This window comes from Stegastes partitus, unplaced genomic scaffold, assembly GCF_000690725.1.
Source record: "Stegastes partitus isolate 25-593 unplaced genomic scaffold, Stegastes_partitus-1.0.2 Scaffold60, whole genome shotgun sequence".
Classification (NCBI taxonomy): domain Eukaryota; kingdom Metazoa; phylum Chordata; class Actinopteri; family Pomacentridae; genus Stegastes; species Stegastes partitus.
In genome coordinates, this window is record NW_007577791.1 from 1029983 (window position 1) to 1047496 (window position 17514).

At 42.0% G+C, this 17514-nt stretch overlaps 4 protein-coding genes across 4 annotated transcripts in view; 2 read left to right on the plus strand and 2 right to left on the minus strand.

Moving 5' to 3' along the window:
- Nucleotides 1-2454, plus strand: part of rccd1 (RCC1 domain containing 1) — a 3587-nt gene extending 1133 nt beyond the window's left edge. The window contains exons 2-8 of the mRNA XM_008275869.1: nucleotides 484-699; nucleotides 781-940; nucleotides 1033-1154; nucleotides 1236-1340; nucleotides 1738-1908; nucleotides 2000-2029; nucleotides 2133-2454. Coding sequence (XP_008274091.1) covers nucleotides 484-699; nucleotides 781-940; nucleotides 1033-1154; nucleotides 1236-1340; nucleotides 1738-1908; nucleotides 2000-2029; nucleotides 2133-2314 — 986 coding nt within the window. The 3' untranslated portion in view covers nucleotides 2315-2454. The remainder of the gene's footprint in view (nucleotides 1-483; nucleotides 700-780; nucleotides 941-1032; nucleotides 1155-1235; nucleotides 1341-1737; nucleotides 1909-1999; nucleotides 2030-2132) is intronic.
- Nucleotides 2455-2457: 3 nt separating this feature from the next.
- Nucleotides 2458-4262, minus strand: cib1 (calcium and integrin binding 1 (calmyrin)). The gene is made up of 7 exons (XM_008275870.1): nucleotides 4100-4262; nucleotides 3674-3708; nucleotides 3471-3570; nucleotides 3152-3305; nucleotides 2950-3068; nucleotides 2780-2868; nucleotides 2458-2679 (listed from the first exon to the last, which is right to left on the minus strand). Exons 1-7 carry the CDS (start codon nucleotides 4148-4150, stop codon nucleotides 2658-2660), a joined length of 570 nt encoding a protein of 189 aa, XP_008274092.1. The 5' UTR covers nucleotides 4151-4262; the 3' UTR covers nucleotides 2458-2657.
- A 1444-nt stretch (nucleotides 4263-5706) lies between these two features.
- LOC103353092 (titin-like) lies at nucleotides 5707-13847 on the minus strand. The gene is made up of 4 exons (XM_008275871.1): nucleotides 13692-13847; nucleotides 13093-13195; nucleotides 6283-12552; nucleotides 5707-6094 (listed from the first exon to the last, which is right to left on the minus strand). Exons 1-4 carry the CDS (start codon nucleotides 13710-13712, stop codon nucleotides 6060-6062), a joined length of 6429 nt encoding a protein of 2142 aa, XP_008274093.1. The 5' UTR covers nucleotides 13713-13847; the 3' UTR covers nucleotides 5707-6059.
- Nucleotides 13848-14481: 634 nt separating this feature from the next.
- On the plus strand, nucleotides 14482-16986 carry gdpgp1 (GDP-D-glucose phosphorylase 1). The gene is made up of 2 exons (XM_008275873.1): nucleotides 14482-14644; nucleotides 15569-16986. The coding sequence occupies exon 2, from the start codon at nucleotides 15577-15579 to the stop codon at nucleotides 16672-16674; it is 1098 nt and encodes a 365-aa protein (XP_008274095.1). The 5' UTR covers nucleotides 14482-14644; nucleotides 15569-15576; the 3' UTR covers nucleotides 16675-16986.
- The last annotated feature ends 528 nt before the right edge of the window (nucleotides 16987-17514 follow it).

Consider the following 17514-nt stretch of genomic DNA (forward strand, 5'->3'; position numbering starts at 1 on the left):
TTGGTTGTCACTCATGACATGTAACCAATCACATAGTGCTGTGTGGGAGATGGCTCAAGACCACAGAGTGCTGACAGGAGACAGAGAGTCAGAAATGTGTTCAAAAAAATAACAATAGTGAAAATCTGATCCAGTAATTGCCCTGGCCAAAAATCAGTCGACCCCTACAAAGTATAATTCTTGCCTATATGTGTTTTGACTCAGCAGGGAGCTATGACATAAGAAAAGTTGATCTACAGGACAGAGTTTCTGTTTCACATTATGTTGTATTTTGAATTGGTGCCAAAATTTTATGTTTTCCTCAAACTAAATTAAGGTATTTCTGCCATAAATGAGTGTGCAAAAATTTACCAGATTATAAGAAATTAAGTGTTTGACACTTAGAAAATCCTGGGGAAGCACCCCAACACCCCCTGCATAATGTGTCCTCCCCTAGTGTTCAAATGAAACCCACCTGACTCATGTTTTATTTTGCCCTGTCAGAAGACAGCTGTGTGTCCCTGGCAGGTTTCGGGACATCCAACTCCAGTGAGTCCTGTGACACTTCTACACTAGAGAGCCGTGGCTGTAAAGATGCATTCATCAGTGAGTCACACTTGACCCTCGCGTTCCCAGACAGGATTGAATTCTGGGATCTGCAGAAGAAAGAGAAGACTCCATCATGGAGCATGGAGATAAAACCTCAGTCAGAGGGCTCTGGTAATGTCTTTAGCAGTTGTCAGGCATCAGAAATTAGCTGAATGCAATGACAGAAGCTTAACTGTACACTTTCTGTTACAGCTGTGAATTTCCCATTGGTGCCTGGGGGTTATGTAACCTCAAAACCTCCCTTCTACTGCCCCTTGTCGCCACACCTGAAAGCCAGGAGCATGGCACTGGGTGGTGAACATGCCATCCTTCTCACTGCCACTGGAGCTGTGTACACCTGGGGACAGGGCAGGTAGAGCTAAAGCACACACATCTGTCTTTAACACCAATCAGAGCACTAAGCTTGTGTTGATCTTTTTCTGTGTGCATGTGTTTATTTGACAGCCATGGTCAGCTGGGGCATGGAGGCCTCACCTCTGAGGAGGAGCCCAGGGCGGTGGAGGCACTCTGGGGGATGCCGATGAGCTCTGTGGCTTCAGGAGGCTGGCACTCTGTCTGCATTAGTGGTCAGTGCCAAATGAAGATGTGGGCAGTGCCAAGGGTTAGATCAGCAATAAAAAATGATTTAAATTACCCTTTCTTTGCAGACGGGGGTGACCTTTACGTGTGGGGCTGGAATGAGAGTGGCCAGCTTGGACTTCCCTCACGAGCTCTGAGGAAAGCATCACAAGAGAAAAGTAGCCAACTAACAGGTTTGCCCTGTCATAATCAGTTGAGCAGTATTTGAAAAGCACGACAAAAAGGCATTTTATGAACCCAAGCATTTTTGTGTGACTTGCTGCAGTGTATCTAACCACAGGGAAGCATCCAGGCTCAGTTTCCTGTGTGGAATGTATTATACTTGCATGATCTTATGTTTCAATGTAAACATTGTCAAAGAATTAGTATCTATGAATGACGCTCGCCTAGTGTTTACCTCTGAACAACAGAAGAATCTGTTCACCATTGTCAAGGCTTCACAATAATGAACCACCCCCGTAATTATAATGTAATGTTCTGTTTGTCGTCTGGTATGGCACTTACTGAAAACACTTAAAAAATAATGTTTTAAGTAATAAAATTTTGGCATACATTGACTGTATTAAACAGGAGAATTGCACCAAGGTGTCAACACATCTCCCAGTAAAGAGCCACAGGAGGGAGAGAAACATGAAGAGGTATTCATATCAATCCAGGCTTTCCCAGCTCTGATGGATGTCACTCCATCATGTGAAATCAGGACAGTCAGCTGCGGCTCCCGGCACACAGCTGCAATAACAAGTAAGAAATCTCTTCTGACAGTGACAATGATGCACATTTTTTTGGCGTATCAGTGTTATTGTAGTGTTTAACCTAAATGTTCTAACTTCAGCCACAGGTGACCTCTACACTTGGGGATGGGGTAAGTTTGATTTTACTCCAAATAAAACACTCCCAATGTCAATAAAATCAAACCGAAACGTAGCAACATTTCTGCTCGTGTTTGCTTGTGTTTCCTGTTTTAGGTGAATACGGCCAACTCGGACATCAAACATTGATCAGTTCAGATGAGCCGCAGCGTGTGGAGTTTTTCAGGTTGGAGCGGATGCGTGTGGTTGATGTCGTTTGTGGGGCCTGGAACACCTTCGCTGCTGTAGTCAAGGAGGAAGTAGCTTCCCTGAAAAATCCAACAGAATCGCCCCGATAAACACGCACTGTATACTTTGGACGGCATACCAGGAAGTGTAAATTATCCCATCAAGTACATGGACACTTTGGTTTAAATATATTTATATGTTTTTGTTTGTTCGTTTGTATGTCTGCATAAAAATAACTTTGGTAAGTGAATGCTTTTTTTGTAAAGTTTTTATTTTTCTTACAGATGTTAAAAAAGGGGGTTTATTTCTCACAAATGCTACATAAAACATTTAAGGCAGTAAAATCCACAGGCAAGTATAATTTAAGGCAGGTATTTAAAATTCTTACTTAAAATTAAACACCACAGTATGAGAATTAAAGGCTGATGCATTTCCACAGTCCATTAGAGGTCTTCACAGCACAATCTTGAAAGAACTGTGGAGAAATGAAATAATAATAGAAACTGTTAGGGCACCCAAAACTGTCCCAAGTAATCGTACACATCAGTGATCAGAGCAATTGAATTTCTAGTTACCTGACAAAATCTGGCGATCTTGAAATAACATGCTGAAACTCTGAGAGGTTCACGGTTCCGTCCTTGTCGATGTCTGACTCTTCCAGAATCTAAACAACACGCAAAGAAAACATTAGTATACCACTGTGCTTCACTATAAGTTCTAAGAGAGGAAGTCTCAGCGAACTCACATTGTTGATCAGCTGTCTCATTTCATCAGTGGTTAGTCTTGTCTCATCCGTTTCACCGGTCAAGCAGTTAACCAGCTTCTCCAGATCGCCAGTGTCGAGGGTTCCATCGTCATCAAAGTCTGAAAATATCAAAGTAGTGGTTACACAGATTGATGTTCTCACGTGAACAATTTACCAACTCATGTTTTATCAACTTATTTACCAAATATACGGAATGCATAGTGGGATTTGATTTCCAGAGTAGCGGAGTCACTGAAGGCACTTAGAAGATCCAGGAAGTCTTCGAATGTGAGGCTTCCATCTTTCCGGTCAGATGTCGAGAACACCTGGCAGATTCTTTGCCTGAAAGGGTTGGACTGTGGAACAAGTACAAAGGTCAGTACACTTTATCAGTAAGTGTAGCACTTCCTCCAGAACAGAAATCCCAGGATAATCCTTTATACAGAGAACAACCAACACTAACCATGAAGAAAACCTCGCAACAACAATTTATTCTGTTTTACTATAAAATAAATATTCACCTTGAGCTCAGGCAGAGTAAGAATCTTCTCCATCGGTACTCTGGTGTCTGGACGGTCTCTCTCCTCTTTACTGAGCAGTTCAGAGAATCTCTTGTGTGCACTAAAAACAGAAGCAACAAGTCAAATAGGAGATAATCAGTGGTGGGTTTAGATGCGTTCATTCAGTTGGTAACTCGCTTTGTGGAGTGAGTTTGATCACTTACAGAAGAATTTCTTGTTTGGTCAGGAAGGTCAGCTCCTGAAAGTAAGTATACGTATTGTTAGAACGAAAACAATCACTGAAAAACTTCAAACAGCGCTTTGTTCCACACTGGAGTGATTATATGAGGAAGAGTATTTAACATTAGCAACAACATTAGCTTTTATTTTGTTAAAACGCGTGAGGACAACTCGTTTTCAGTAAAGCTACTACTGACACACACAAAAAAACGACTAAAATACTTAATCGTACTGTTTTTTCCCCGGACGAAAAGTCTCTCATAGTTTTATTTCCACTTAAAACGTTAGACGAACACACCATTGCGTTATCCTCGGTTATTACGGGGCGTCAAAACTACAGCTCTCAACTTCGGTTGACGTCGGAAACAATAAAACTAATGTTTTTTGGAGAGTTTATTTTGGCCACTTACTTGGTATTCTGACAGCACATCCTTCCCAAGTTGACTCGCCGTAGTTCCCATTCCGAAAATTCGGACTCCAAAGTGTGTTTTTTGTTGTTGTAAACAGTTAGCCACCGAACTACTGAGCAGCTAGAAGGTGTTGCATTGCTCGCTTCCGGTTTCTGCCAAGCGCGTTCCTCCTCAGTGGAGCTACGTAACGGTTTCTATGGTGACGCCATAAGAAACAGCGCCACGAAGAGCCAACAGGTGACAGATAAGTTGTGCTAAACTTTGTCCTGTTACATTCAAAAGCTCCTTTATTTGGACACAGGTCACTAGTTTAAAACAACTGACTCATTAGTTCCGTTCGTGTTTCTAGTTCGCTCGTAGAACTACTTTTAAAAGCTATTTTCGGGGTATTTTCTGTATTACAAAACAGTTAATATGAAGTGATGGGATGTAATTTACTACATTTACACAAGTATTGTACTTAAGTACAAATTTGAGATACTTATATGACATTTTTTATTTCTATTCCACTTCATTTCAGAAGGCAATATTGTACCTTTTATTTTACTATTACTATAATTGAATTTCCCTTCTGGGATAAATAAAGTATTTTTCATTCATTTCATTACTACATTATTGATAACATAATTATGTAACACACACACACACACACACACACACACACACACAATTCGCCTCTGACTCCTGGACACCCATCAGTTTTCATTTCAGGGCTTTTCTCAGCCTTGTGAATATTTTAATAGCATTTAAATCATTTTATTGGTATGAGGAAATCAAAAGAAATGTTTTTTTTAATGTTTTAAGTCATATTTTAATGATACACAATAAGTCTGAGCGTTTTTATAAGAATTTACAAATGCAAACTTTTTCTTTTCTTTTGCTGTTTACTTGAGGGTGTTATAAAGAGTTTTCCATTCAGGATGGACTAACTAAAGACACTGAATTCAAGAATTTAAATGCAAAACTTGTACAGAAAATATATTGAAGTATAAGGAGTATCGTCATCGCATACATTTCAGAACTTCCTGGTCTAACAATTGTGCTATCTCTTCTCTAATGATATAATAATCACTTTACAGGCTTGCTGTAGGCAAAAATAAATAAATAAAATAAAACCCTAAAGGAAGTATTTAACTGTTGTCCTCAAATTTTGCAGTAAACAAGTAAATGTTCCATCGCTGTAATCACCCCTTCCAGTATGTAACACCAGTTCACCAGTCACTCTTTGCTGGTTTGTCAATTATCCCTGTCAGATAGTAGATTTGTCAATTCTCCTATATATCTGTGGTGAAGTTTTGTTTGCATTGAACACTGTCTTTTTATGCAGGTTATTTTATGCTCACTGTTTCCCCCGTGCTACATCTCTGGAAAAAACATCACAACTTGCAAGACCCTCCCTGCTCAAGCCCACTTCACCTCTACCACCTCGACAAAGACTCTATCTTCTGTCAGCCAGCCTCCCTCACCTATTCCACCATTCCCCAATACACCTTTCCACCCAACTCCTGCCGAGGTATTTGCTTCTGGGTCCAGTACTACACTTTGACAGTATTATTTTTAGACTCTCAGCATACCGTCCACTGTTAAAAGCACAATTATCCAAGATAAAACTTTTCATATCATCTTCATTTTATTGTACTTTTACTGCAAACAGCAACATCAATGTATTTGTCTTCTATATATAACATCTGCCATTCATTATGTTCACTAGTTAATAAACATTTTAAAAGTAAAAAATAAAAACAACATGATAATATCCCTGCAAAACAGCAGCTATTGGTAATGTATTAAATAATAGTGCATTGACTTACTGATAAAATATTTTTTCAGTGACCTAAAAGCACAAATATTTATAACTATCTACCTAAAACAAAACCCAATGTATTGTAGATCAGAAATCCATGTAGATTTTGGAGATGATCGATGATCTGGAGATGACTCTCTTTGGGAAGGAGACAAGCTAAGCTCCTGCGTTTGTTTCCCAATCTGTCGTATCTGGAATAAAAAGAAAGAAAGAAAGAAAGAAAGAAAGAAAGAAAGAAAGAAAGAAAGAAAGAAAGAAAGAAAGAAAGAAAAACAGAAGTACTGGTAAAATAGTTTGTACAATAAAGAATAAGGTGCCCATGAAAAGGTATTTTTTCATACCAAATACAGTAACTCATGCATTTTTTATGACATCGTACCTATCATTTTCGTTCCTTCTTTAGTCTCAGCTGGAACCCCAATGCCGTACTCGTTTTCAGCGGTGATTCTGAAGAAATAGATTCCTCCTTCCTCCAGGTCAGACACCTTGTAGGACAATCGCCGACATTTGTCCGTGAGTCTTGTCCAACCCACTCTGCTAATGTCCCGTATGTCTACAAGGTAGTTCTTCACTGGGGCTCCTCCCTCGTTCTCTGGGATGTCCCAGGTAACAGTGGCAGAGTTCTTGGTCACGTCTTTAACTATTATGTGAGTTGGTGGACCTGGTGAATCCAAAACCCTCACATTCAGGGTCAAAGAGGCAGATCCAGCCACATTTTGCAGTTTCACTGTGTATTTGCCAGAATCATCACGGGTTGCTCGTTCCACTGTGATAGAGGTGACAGAGCTGGTGGTGTTGATCAATCCTCTGACTCTCAGATCCACGTCTGCCTTCTCCCATGACACACTGGGGAGAGGTTTGCCTGTGAAAGGCACAGTTAAAGTGAAGGAGCTGCCATCTTTAACAAGCAGCGTCTTCCTCATCTCAGGATTAATGTCAAACCTGGGCTCCTCCTCTCTCTCTATGGCTACTTCAGGATCTGTCTCAGGACTGGGCTCACTGGTGCCAATCTTATTTATGGATCTGACAACAAAAACATATTCTGTCTCCGCTGTCAGTCCAGTTACTGTAAACTCCGTCTTATCCGTGTTATTAACACCAACACTCCAGTCTTCTTCCGTTGATTTTCTGAATTCAACTTTGTATCCTGTGACTGCTGCTCCACCATCGAACAGCGGCTTGTTCCATGACAGAGTAATGGAGGACCTGGTTGAATCAACTATGGAGGGCTTTGCTGGAGGGGAAGGTAGAAACTTTGGATCCTCTGCCAGGGTGAGTGGGCATGGAAGACTGGGTTCACTTAGCCCAGCGGCATTCTCAGCAAACACTCTGAATTCATACTCACATCCTTCATGCAGCCCAGAGGCTTTGGCTCGCAGGTCGTAGACTGGTTTCTTATTGACCCTGACCCAGCGGACGCCCTGCTTATCCCTTTTCTCTATAATGTAACCGCTGATTCGGCTCCCACCATCAGTAACAGGCCTCTTCCAGCAGATTGTCATAGCTTCATTGGTTGCACTTGTGACCTCAACATCCATTGGAGCAGATGGGATAGTGAAGGGATCTGTGGCCCTGACTGGATCACTTTCCAAAGTCTCACCCTCCCCGTATTTGTTCACTGCCCTCACCCTAAACAGGTATTCATTTCCTTTGAGCAGCTTGGTTATTTTGCAAGTAGTTGCCATCATGTCACCATACACGAGGGTCCAAGCAACACGGCTGGTTTCACACTTCTCGACAATGTAGTACATGACCTCGGCACCGCCAGTCTCATGAGGGGGTCCCCATGACAGGGTGCATTTTTCTGCTGACAGTCCAGACACTTCCAGAGGTCCAGCAGGTGGGCCTGGTCTGTCCAGCACTTTGCAGGTTACAGTCTTAGATGTGGTGCCACCTGTGTTCTGCAGAGTCAGTGTGTACTGTCCAGAGTCTTTCCTCACGCTCTCTCTGATTAGAAGAGAGGTATGCATCTTAGTTGCAGTTATCTCAACCCTTCCCTTGGTGCCAATATTTCTGCCATTCTTCAACCAGAACACTGTTGGGTTCGGGCGGCCAGAGATGTTTCCATCTATTCTTAGGAGCTCTCCGGCTTTGACAACCACTGTTTGTCTGTATTTGTCCTCCATGGTAATTTTAGGTGGCTCCACGTCATGCTGTACTGTTACAGGTCCGGTGGTTTCAGAAGGTGCACTGAAGAGCTCAACGGCGTTCTTTGCAATAACACGAAAATCATACTGTTCACCCTCCGTCAGTCCAGTCACTTCCAAAAAGGTGTCCAGTAAGTTTGTGAAGTTGCACTTAAGCCAGTGAGTATCTGGCAATTCTTTGCGCTCAACAATGTACCCCGTTATTTTAGCCCCACCGTCATATTCTGGTTTGTCCCATGAGAGTGAAACTGAAGTGTTTGTTATATTAGTGACTGCGAGGTTGGACGGGGGATCACACTGGTCTCTTGCAGCTACAGGCTCAGAGGCCTTACTGCACGGTCCAACACCTGCTATATTTTCAGCACAGACCCGAAACTCATATATCAGACCCTCTTCAACACTTGTTACCTTGTACTGGTTCTCAGTCACTGGGCCTCTGTTTAACTTTGTCCACAGAATACTGCTTTGATCTTTGCATTCAATATGGTAACCAGTAATGGGGCTGCCACCATCACTGTCTGGTTTGCTCCATGCAATGACCATTACAGACTTTGAGGCCTGCACAACATGGAGGTTAGTTGGTGAACCAGGTGGCTTGAAGGGATACTGGGCAACAACAGGGTCTGACTCAATAAAGTGACTCTTTCCATAGCGATTCTCTGCAGCAATACGAAACTGGTATTCAGTGCCTTGTGTCAGACGGGAAATTTTGATTGATGTTCTTGCCACTGTGGCTGACACAGTCTGCCATATTGTGCTGCCTGTGTCTCTTTTCTCAACAACATAATTACTGATTTGACATCCACCAGTGTAATGCGGGGGCTGCCATGACAGAGACACAAAATCAACACTCACTTCATCCACACTGAGGTCACTTGGTGGTCCAGGTCTTTCAAAAACATTCACAAGGATTTCAGCAGATGTGGTTCCAACAGAGTTGGTCAGGGTCACTTCATACACGCCAACGTCCAACTTAGTTGCATCTTTGATAATGATCTGAGATGCTGTGTCAGATGTGTGCACATTCACCCTGCTTGTCTCTTTCAGCAGGTTTCCCTCCCTCTTCCAGGCTACTGTTGGGGGTGGTGCACCCTTGTATGGAACATCAATCTTTAAATCATTTCCCGCCTTCACACTAAATGAGTTGGACAGCAAATTAATAACAGGCCCAGCACTCGTATCTTTTACTGTAACAGGTACCAGCAGGGACTTTGGTTCACTCTGTCCTTTTTCATTCATAGCACTCACTCTAAAGAAATACTCCTTTCCTTTGGTCAGCCCGTTGATGGTCACTTCTAATGCTTTGCTCTCTGAACATTTTGTCCATGTGTCCTCCCCCTTAGCTTGCATTTCTACAATGTAACATGTAATTTTGCTTCCTCCATCATGATCAGGCTTCTCCCAAGACAGTCTTGCGCTATTGGAAGTGACATCACTGAGTGTGACTTTGCCAGGAGGCAGAGGCACCTCAGACACTTTAACAGCGTCAGCGGTCTCTGCTGGCAGTCCAGTGCCAAACTCGTTCACTGCCAGGACACGGAAATAATAGAAGCATCCTTCCTGCAGGTTGTCAATCTTATATGAATTCCTCACACAGTTGCTACAGACGCTTGTGAATGCCTTCCTGGCCTCCTCTCGCTTTTCTACAATGTAGTGCGAAATCTTTGCTCCTCCATCAATGATGGGTGGCTCCCACGAGATGGACACAGAATCTCTCTTTACATCCTTTACCTCTAAGTTTGTAGGCGCACTAGGAGAGTCTAATATTCTGACGTTGATAAAGGCTGATTTAACGCCACTGCAGTTTTCCGCTGTCAACACATACTTTCCAGTGTTATTTCTATTTACGTTCTCAATCAGCAGCACAGTGTAGGAGCTTGCCACCTCAATTTGAGCACGCTCACTGAGAGTGCCGCCTTCCATTGACCATTTAACCTCAGGTTCTGGTCTTCCTCTGATTGTAACAAACAGACGTAATGTGGAACACGTGCGAACATTCACAATCTTCCTCAAGGCAGTGTCCAGTTCAATCTCTGGTGCCTCTAATTTTTCAGCTGGAACCACAGGCCCAGGCAGATCCACATGCTCTCCAACTCCAGCAGCATTCATTGCACGAATACGAAAATTGTACTTTGCATTTTCTTTCAGTCTTTGCACAGTGTAGTTTGTGTCCTCTACACCTGTGCTTGGTGTGCATGCAGTCCATTCATCATCTGCTGCTTCTTTCATCTCAACTACAAACCCACTGATGGCTGCTCCGCCATCATAGATAGGCTTTGACCAGGTCAGAGAGACAGTACTGCTGGAAAAGTCAGTCACTTTGGGGTTTGTGGGTGGACCAGGCGGGTAAGTAGCTTCACAGATTTTTATATACTCGCTTGGCTCACTGGGTGCACCAACACCAGCAGCATTTTCTGCAAGTACTCTAAACTGATAGTAATGTCCCTCTGCGAGCCCTGTGCATCTGAAACGCAGGTCATTTACTCTTCTCTTGTTGCATTTAGTCCACCTGACACCCTCTTTGTCACGCTTTTCCAAGATGAATCCATCAATCTCTGAGCCTCCATCTGTCTCAGGCCTTTCCCATGTGAGCACCACAGAATCCCCGGTCACAGCGCTGGCAGTAGGGGTAGAAGGAGCACTAGGTGTTGTAAAAGGATTTTGTGCAATGAATGGCTCTGATTCCAGAAATTCCCCAACGCCAAATTTATTCACAGCAGCAATTCTGAATATGTATTCTTTCCCGTGTACCAGTTTGGTCACTTTGTAACTGACAGCTTCTACATGAGCTTCCACCCCTGTCCATGTGACACGGCTGGTCTCCCTTTTTTCAACGATGTAGTGAGAAACACTGGCACCTCCATCATTTAAGGGTGGGTTCCAGTGAAGATTACACTTCTCTGCAGAGACAACTTTCACCTTCAGAGGTCCATCAGGTGGACCAGGTCGATCCAGGACCTTCACATTAACTGGAATAGATGTTGTTCCACCTATGTTACTAAGGCTCAAGACAAAATGTCCCCCGTCCACTCGTGTACAGTCCCTGACAGTCAGAGTTGTATGAGTGAGGGTGTTTTTGATCTCCATTCTTGGTGTGGCTTTGTCAATTTCTTTTCCGTCTTTCAGCCACATTACTTCAGGAAGAGGCTTCCCAAAGTAATCAGCATCAATAATAAATGTCTCTCCAGCCTGAACCACAGTGGTACTCTTGAACTTCGGATCAATGGATGCGGTGGGACCTTCAATAACATCCTGAGCAGTGATGATTACACTTTCTGAAGGTGGGCTCCAAACACCAGCAGCATTCTTAGCAGTAACTTTAAACTCATAGCTTACACCTCCCGTCAGACCTGTGACAGTGAACAAATTTTCAATAACGTTGGTGAAGTTTGCCTTCATCCATCTGCCATCTGGGAGCTCCTTCTTTTCAATAACATACCCTGTAATGGTGCTTCCACCGTCATACTTTGGTTTTGCCCACTGAAGTGTGATGTTCTCTCTGGTAATGACAACAGCTTCAGGTTTACCAGGTGAATCACACGGGTCTCTTGCTACATAGCATTCAGATATCCTGCTAGATGGGCTGAGTCCAGCGATGTTTTCAGCAAAGGCTCTGAATTCATACTCAATGCCTTCCGCCAGCCCACTTGTTTTGAAGCGAGTGTCAGTTATAACAAACTTGTTTAGCTTGGTCCATAAAATGCTGTTCTTCTCTTTACGTTCAAGGTGATAGCCGATGATTGGACTGCCTCCGTCTTTGCCTGGAGGCTCCCATTCCACCACCATGCTGTACTTTGTCACTGTTGACACAAAAGGGCTGCCAGGAGCATCGGGCGCACTAAATGGATACTGAGCAATCACAATAGGGGAGGTGATTGCAGCACTTTTTCCATGCCTATTTTCTGCAAACACTCTGAATTGGTATTCGCTTCCTGTCTTCAGTTTGGTAACTTTGATTGTGGTTCTTACTGTTGTTGCTGACACGGTCTGCCACTCTGTACTGGTAGTTTCCCGTTTCTCCACCACATAGTTGTCTAGCTGACATCCTCCTGTGTATTCAGGTGGCTCCCAAGAGATGGTAACATAGTCAGAACTGATCTCATCAATCCTCACAGGACCTGTAGGTGAATCTGGCTTTTCTAGAACCACCACAGTGATTTCTCCTGTATATTTTCCAGCACTGTTGCTTGCTGTGACAGAGTATTGACCAGAGTGCTCCCTGGCAGCATGCCGGATATGAAGGACTGTTAATGATGCTGTAGTTGAGAGCTCCAGCCTTGATGTTTCTTTAACTGCCTGACCGTCTTTTTTCCATTCAATCTTAGGAGCTGGATGCCCAGACACTGGGATCTCTACTTTGAGATCTGCACCATTCTTTACAGTGAATGTGTTAAACGTGATCTGGAGATTTGGCTTAACAGCGTTTTCCTTATCTGTGTCAGAGGTGGGTTGGACCTGAGAGTTGAGATTCTCTGCAGCAGCAGCAGCAGCAGCAGACTGGCCTGGAGAGTGGAGAGAAAAGAGTTAAATAAGTGTATTATTAGATGGAATCACTGTGCAGAGAAACTCATATGTTATGCATTTCAGTTAACATGGATCATGTTGATGGAATCCAAATTAAAATCTAAACAAATCATTTAATATGCATTTAGTTGTTGGTGTATTCTGAAAGTTTAGCCTGTAAGGAAAAAAAAATGACGTTCTGTATTTTAATTCCGTCAAAATAACGTTGTCTGAGGATTTCTTTAAATATTGTTCTGACAAAACTAAAAATATGAAACTGGGGCTTAAACCAGTGTACTTCCTATATATGCCTATCTCAAAATACATTTTTATTCTTGAATTATAGATACATGCACAACAAAATGATCTAACCTCAAAGGTCTTTATACCGTTATACTTTTCAGCACATAGATACATGTTATTTGGGTTTATTTTAAAAACATTTTAAAGACTTTCAAACTTTTAAACAAAGTATGAATATATACTACAATATATAGTATATCTAGGCTACGAAGTGATGGGATAAATGCATGACATACCTTGGGCAGTGACTGTGGGGGATGATTGGGAAACCCCTGCATCAGTATCCTGAGTCATACTTATGTTTAGATTTTGAGCTTTGTCTTCTGTTTTCTTTCCCATCTACGAGAGACAATGTCACAAAACTGTCAGAGAAAGTGACACTAAACACAAGCAAACTCTTAACTAGGGCAATGTGGTGTTTCCCTGTTTTTAAGACCGTTATGTTGTTTTGTTATTTGGAAATAGAGGGCAGCTTTATGTCCACATTAAAATATGTTATACATAGCCTATTTAGCCATAACAGGAGTTTGAAAAACAAGTCAGCAACAAGTTTGTAGGCTGTGTTAGTGTGTATGTTCGTAAGAGAGACTCTTGATGGTGTTAAAAATAACTAGAGGCACGGTGGACTAGACTACCATCTGCTCTGCTAAACAGATGAAAGTCTATTATTACCTGACTCTTAATGCTCTCAGCGAATATTTCACTTTAGTATGACACAAAAAGGAAAGATCAGCAAACTAAAAGTAATTCCAAGGTCTGTTAAATTAATTACATGCTACATTAGTATAACTTTTAAGGTGAGATTAGTGAAGTATTCAACCAGAATTGTACTTACGTCATTTTTGCCAGCTTCCATCTTTTCTCTTACTTGAACTGATGTATGAGCAATAAATGAAAGCTCAAAATTCAACGTTCTCAGTCGGGTAGCTCAGATGTATCCAGTGTGGTGAGTCCCAAAACTCTAAGGCAGACATACACAGCTCTGCCAGTCACTGCCTACTTTATCTCCAAAAGCATGCAGTGACTAAAATAAGCATGGTGCCTGATTGGACAGCTGCTCATTCTTTCAAAATTAGTTTGGCCTACATGGGTCAGCGAGGAAAAACTGGAAAGTTGCTCAGCAGTTAAACATTGTGCCCCTGCTATTGCTTTCACAAGAAGGCTTAACATATTACTTTACAGTTTAGATGTCCTCTAAATATTACCTTTGCGTGTGTGTTTATTGGAGGTGGGGGTTTATATATATGGGCACATATTAATAGAACAAATACAGCCTTGAACAAACAGTCAACCAACAATTTATGAATGCTTTTATTAGCGTAAGTATGTAAAATCTGCAGTGATCTGTGTTTAGTAATATGTAGAGGATGGGACATTACTGTTTGCCAGTGTGTTGTAGCCATCTACTACTACACTACACAACACTGCTGCTAAAATTGCAATTAATGCATAAATGAAGCCATGAAAAAAATGCAATTATACTAATGCTGACACGTTACATAAAATGTTTTTTAACTCCAGCATTACGCAAATACACATTTTTATAAAAAGCTTCATTCTGGAAAAACAAGCGGAAGCGGAAGTAGACAAACAAACACCGACGAAGAAGAACACGCTGCTAAGGAAGACAGCTAGCTAGCTAAGCTAACCGGCGTTGGAGAAATATGGATAAAAACTATTTGTGCCGATGTGAAAAACAGTTAGCTGTGCCTTTTTAAAGGGTGGTCAGTCAGCTGGTGGTGTCAGGACGCGGACTTTGACTCGGTTTCCAAAAAAAGAACAAAACAGGTGAGGCTGCTATAAAATAAATCAACTCATGCTTCTGTCACCATTCAATGAAACGAGCATAACTGTGTGTAAAAACTGTGTGAAATGTAGAACAGGTTGTTGATTTCTGTCACAAACCTTTGTTGGTGTAGAAGTAGTATCTTACACCTGGGATTTTCTGAAAGTAACTCTGTCAACTAGTTATATATTTTATCCAAAGGGGAATGTTTATTGGTTCCTTTCTCTTAAATTAGGGCTGCAACTAACGATTATTTTCATTGTTGATAAACTGATTTGTTGTTTAGTCTATAAAATGTCAGAAGATGATAAAGGATGTCAATCAGTGTTTCCTAAAGCCCATAATGACTTCCATGAATGTCTTTTTTTTGTCCAAAACCAAAATATATTCAGTCATAGAGGAGGAAACAAGCTAGAAAATGTTTGTATTTAAGAAGCAGGTGTCCAAGAATGTCAACTTTAGTTCTTCAGAATATTACTCGAGCTGATTAATGTATTTAAAAAAAAATTTTTTTAAAGTTGTCAATTAATCGATTTAATCATTGCAGCTTTGTCTAATATGAGAGTAAGGCTTTTGAATCATTCTGAATATGTCAACCTGTTATTTGGGGAATAGCTGTTTAGATAATAAATAAACTAAATAATGACACATCCTAAGAGCTTCAGTAAAAATCAACTTTTTTTTGTCCAGCTGCTTTTTACTAAAGCTTTTAGAGTGACCATGATCTGGAAGACTGAGAATCTACACATGCTTTAACAGTGATTTAGTTTTTCAATAACACTGACAGCAGAGTAATTCATGTTCTCAGGCTCCACATGTGACCAGGCTCTGTCTCTGATGATTCAGCAGGATGACTCCTAACTGACCTCCCACAGTAAACGCTATTGTCAGATCTCATGCCTCCCTGTTTCACTGGTCATGAACAGATCCAACCATGCCTCTCCAGTTTGCGTACAACCACGAGGACTTTGTCACTGATGTGCGCCGGAGTGATGGAACCGGTCCAGCGACGGCATCGCCACCAACAAAGTTTGACTCAACCATCCAAGCTGGCTGGACGGACAGGATGGACAGGGGTCTCTTCCGCTACCACCTGGGTGATTTGCAAACTCGTATCCTGCCGGGTCCACATGGCTTTGTGGCTCAGCTGAATGTTCAAAGAGGACTGGAGAGAAGGAAGCCTCAGGAGATACTGAGCATTCAGCAGGAGTTCAATGCCAGGCAGTTTAATTTTAACAAAATCAACCCAGATGAAATCATATTTGAGATGATAAAGGACACAGAGGGACACACAGCTTTGCCTGACAATAGACAGTTACCTCAACCCTGTGGGATGGTAGTGTTGGTCAATGTCAGCCCTTTGGAGTTTGGACATTGTCTCTTTGTTCCAGATCCCTCACGCTGTTACCCACAGATCCTGACAAGGTTCGCTATCAAGGTCGGTATTGAATCTGTGCTCCTGAGCTCCGACCCTGGTTTCCGTGTCGGGTTCAACAGTCTCGGAGCTTTCGCGTCTGTCAATCACTTACACCTCCATGGATATTACCTGGACCACGAACTAAAGATAGAATCCACTCCAGTTAAGCCTTTAGTTCCTGAAAAAGGATTTTATCTCATGCCGGACTTCCCTGGCGGCTTTTTGTTTTACACAGAATCAGAGGAGGTGGAGAAAGTAGCAAGTGCCATCTGTCAAGTCACAGACTCTCTGGTGGGCGGTAATATTGCTCACAACATGTTCTTGACTCGGGGATGTCCGCCATGCGATCGCACGCAGAGTGAAGAAGATCACTGTGCAAGAAAAGGCGTGCGTGTTGCAGTATGGCCTAGAATATCCTGCTTTGGTGCCAAAGAGGAATCTGCCTTCAACGTTGCTCTTTGCGAGCTGGCTGGACATTTGCCATTTAAGAACCAGAAGGACTATGAGCTCACGACTGAGAAAGATGTCATCGGGATAATACAGAGGTATCTTCTGCCTGAGGATGAGTTTCACAGGTTGGAGCAGCAGCTTACTAGTCACTTAATGGGTTTATGATACATAGATAATGTGGTAACTGTTGCGCTGAAGGTACAGACGAACTGTGATGAAAGCTACATGTAATACAGTTTTCAGTGTCCTTTTTGTTTGAGTGACTAGAATTGAGTTAGATTTTTTTAAGAGCCTATTCTAATGTCCTGTACCTGAACTAAATATTGCACTGGATGTGAGCACAACTATCAAACTGAATGTGTTTCAAAGCCTTCACTGAACACTAAAGAGGTTAAGATTTGCCATAATTGTATTTATAAATGACGATGCGCTTTGATCAAAAAATTGGTATCAAATAAAATGTTGAAAGTGTTTTATTATTTTTGAAGTTGGGTCTTTGATGTAAATCATTGCCATTATTATGATACAACACATTATTTTCCCTGTCAAAGCGGAAGCTAAGGCTTGATGGATCAGAGCCATCATTAGTGTTTTTGTAACGTGAGGATTCAGAATATCAGCGGCGAAAAGTCTAATGTTTATTGACATAATAACAGAAAGAGCGAGGTGGGGCATTTTTATCAAAGAAGTGGTTATCCGGCTGATGTGTTGAGTGTAAATTCATGGGCATTTAGGGAGAATGAGGTTGAAACAATACGGCACGTGTTGCCTTCAGGCTAATCCCGTGTAAGCAAAGAGAAACAGTCACAACAGTGGTACCCTGGAAGTGACTGATGATGGCGACAGCAACGTGAAAGAACAACTGAAAAACACTTTGAAGGTTAAAAACAACTCAAGGTATTTGCTCAAGTGTCCAAAATTCATCCTTATTTGCTACCCAACACTGGTTTACTTTGACTGTCGCAGGTCTCAGCCAAAGACATGTGCACTAACAGTACCAGTATG

Bases quoted from the DNA above. Each gene is read 5' to 3' on its own strand.
- cib1 (XM_008275870.1), bottom strand. From the start codon at position 4,150: ATGGGAACTACGGCGAGTCAACTTGGGAAGGATGTGCTGTCAGAATAC. The intron at 3,709-4,099 runs GTAAGTGGCCAA...ACTTACTTTCAG, and splicing joins ATGTGCTGTCAGAATACCAA to GAGCTGACCTTCCTGACCAA. The intron at 2,680-2,779 runs GTAACTAGAAAT...ATTTCTCCACAG, and splicing joins AGATCGCCAGATTTTGTCAG to TTCTTTCAAGATTGTGCTGT.
- gdpgp1 (XM_008275873.1), top strand. From the start codon at position 15,577: ATGCCTCTCCAGTTTGCGTACAACCACGAGGACTTTGTCACTGATGTG.
- LOC103353092 (XM_008275871.1), bottom strand. From the start codon at position 13,712: ATGGAAGCTGGCAAAAATGAC. The intron at 13,196-13,691 runs GTAAGTACAATT...TGTCTCTCGTAG, and splicing joins TGGAAGCTGGCAAAAATGAC to ATGGGAAAGAAAACAGAAGA. The intron at 6,095-6,282 runs GTACGATGTCAT...TTTTTATTCCAG, and splicing joins AGAAGGAACGAAAATGATAG to ATACGACAGATTGGGAAACA.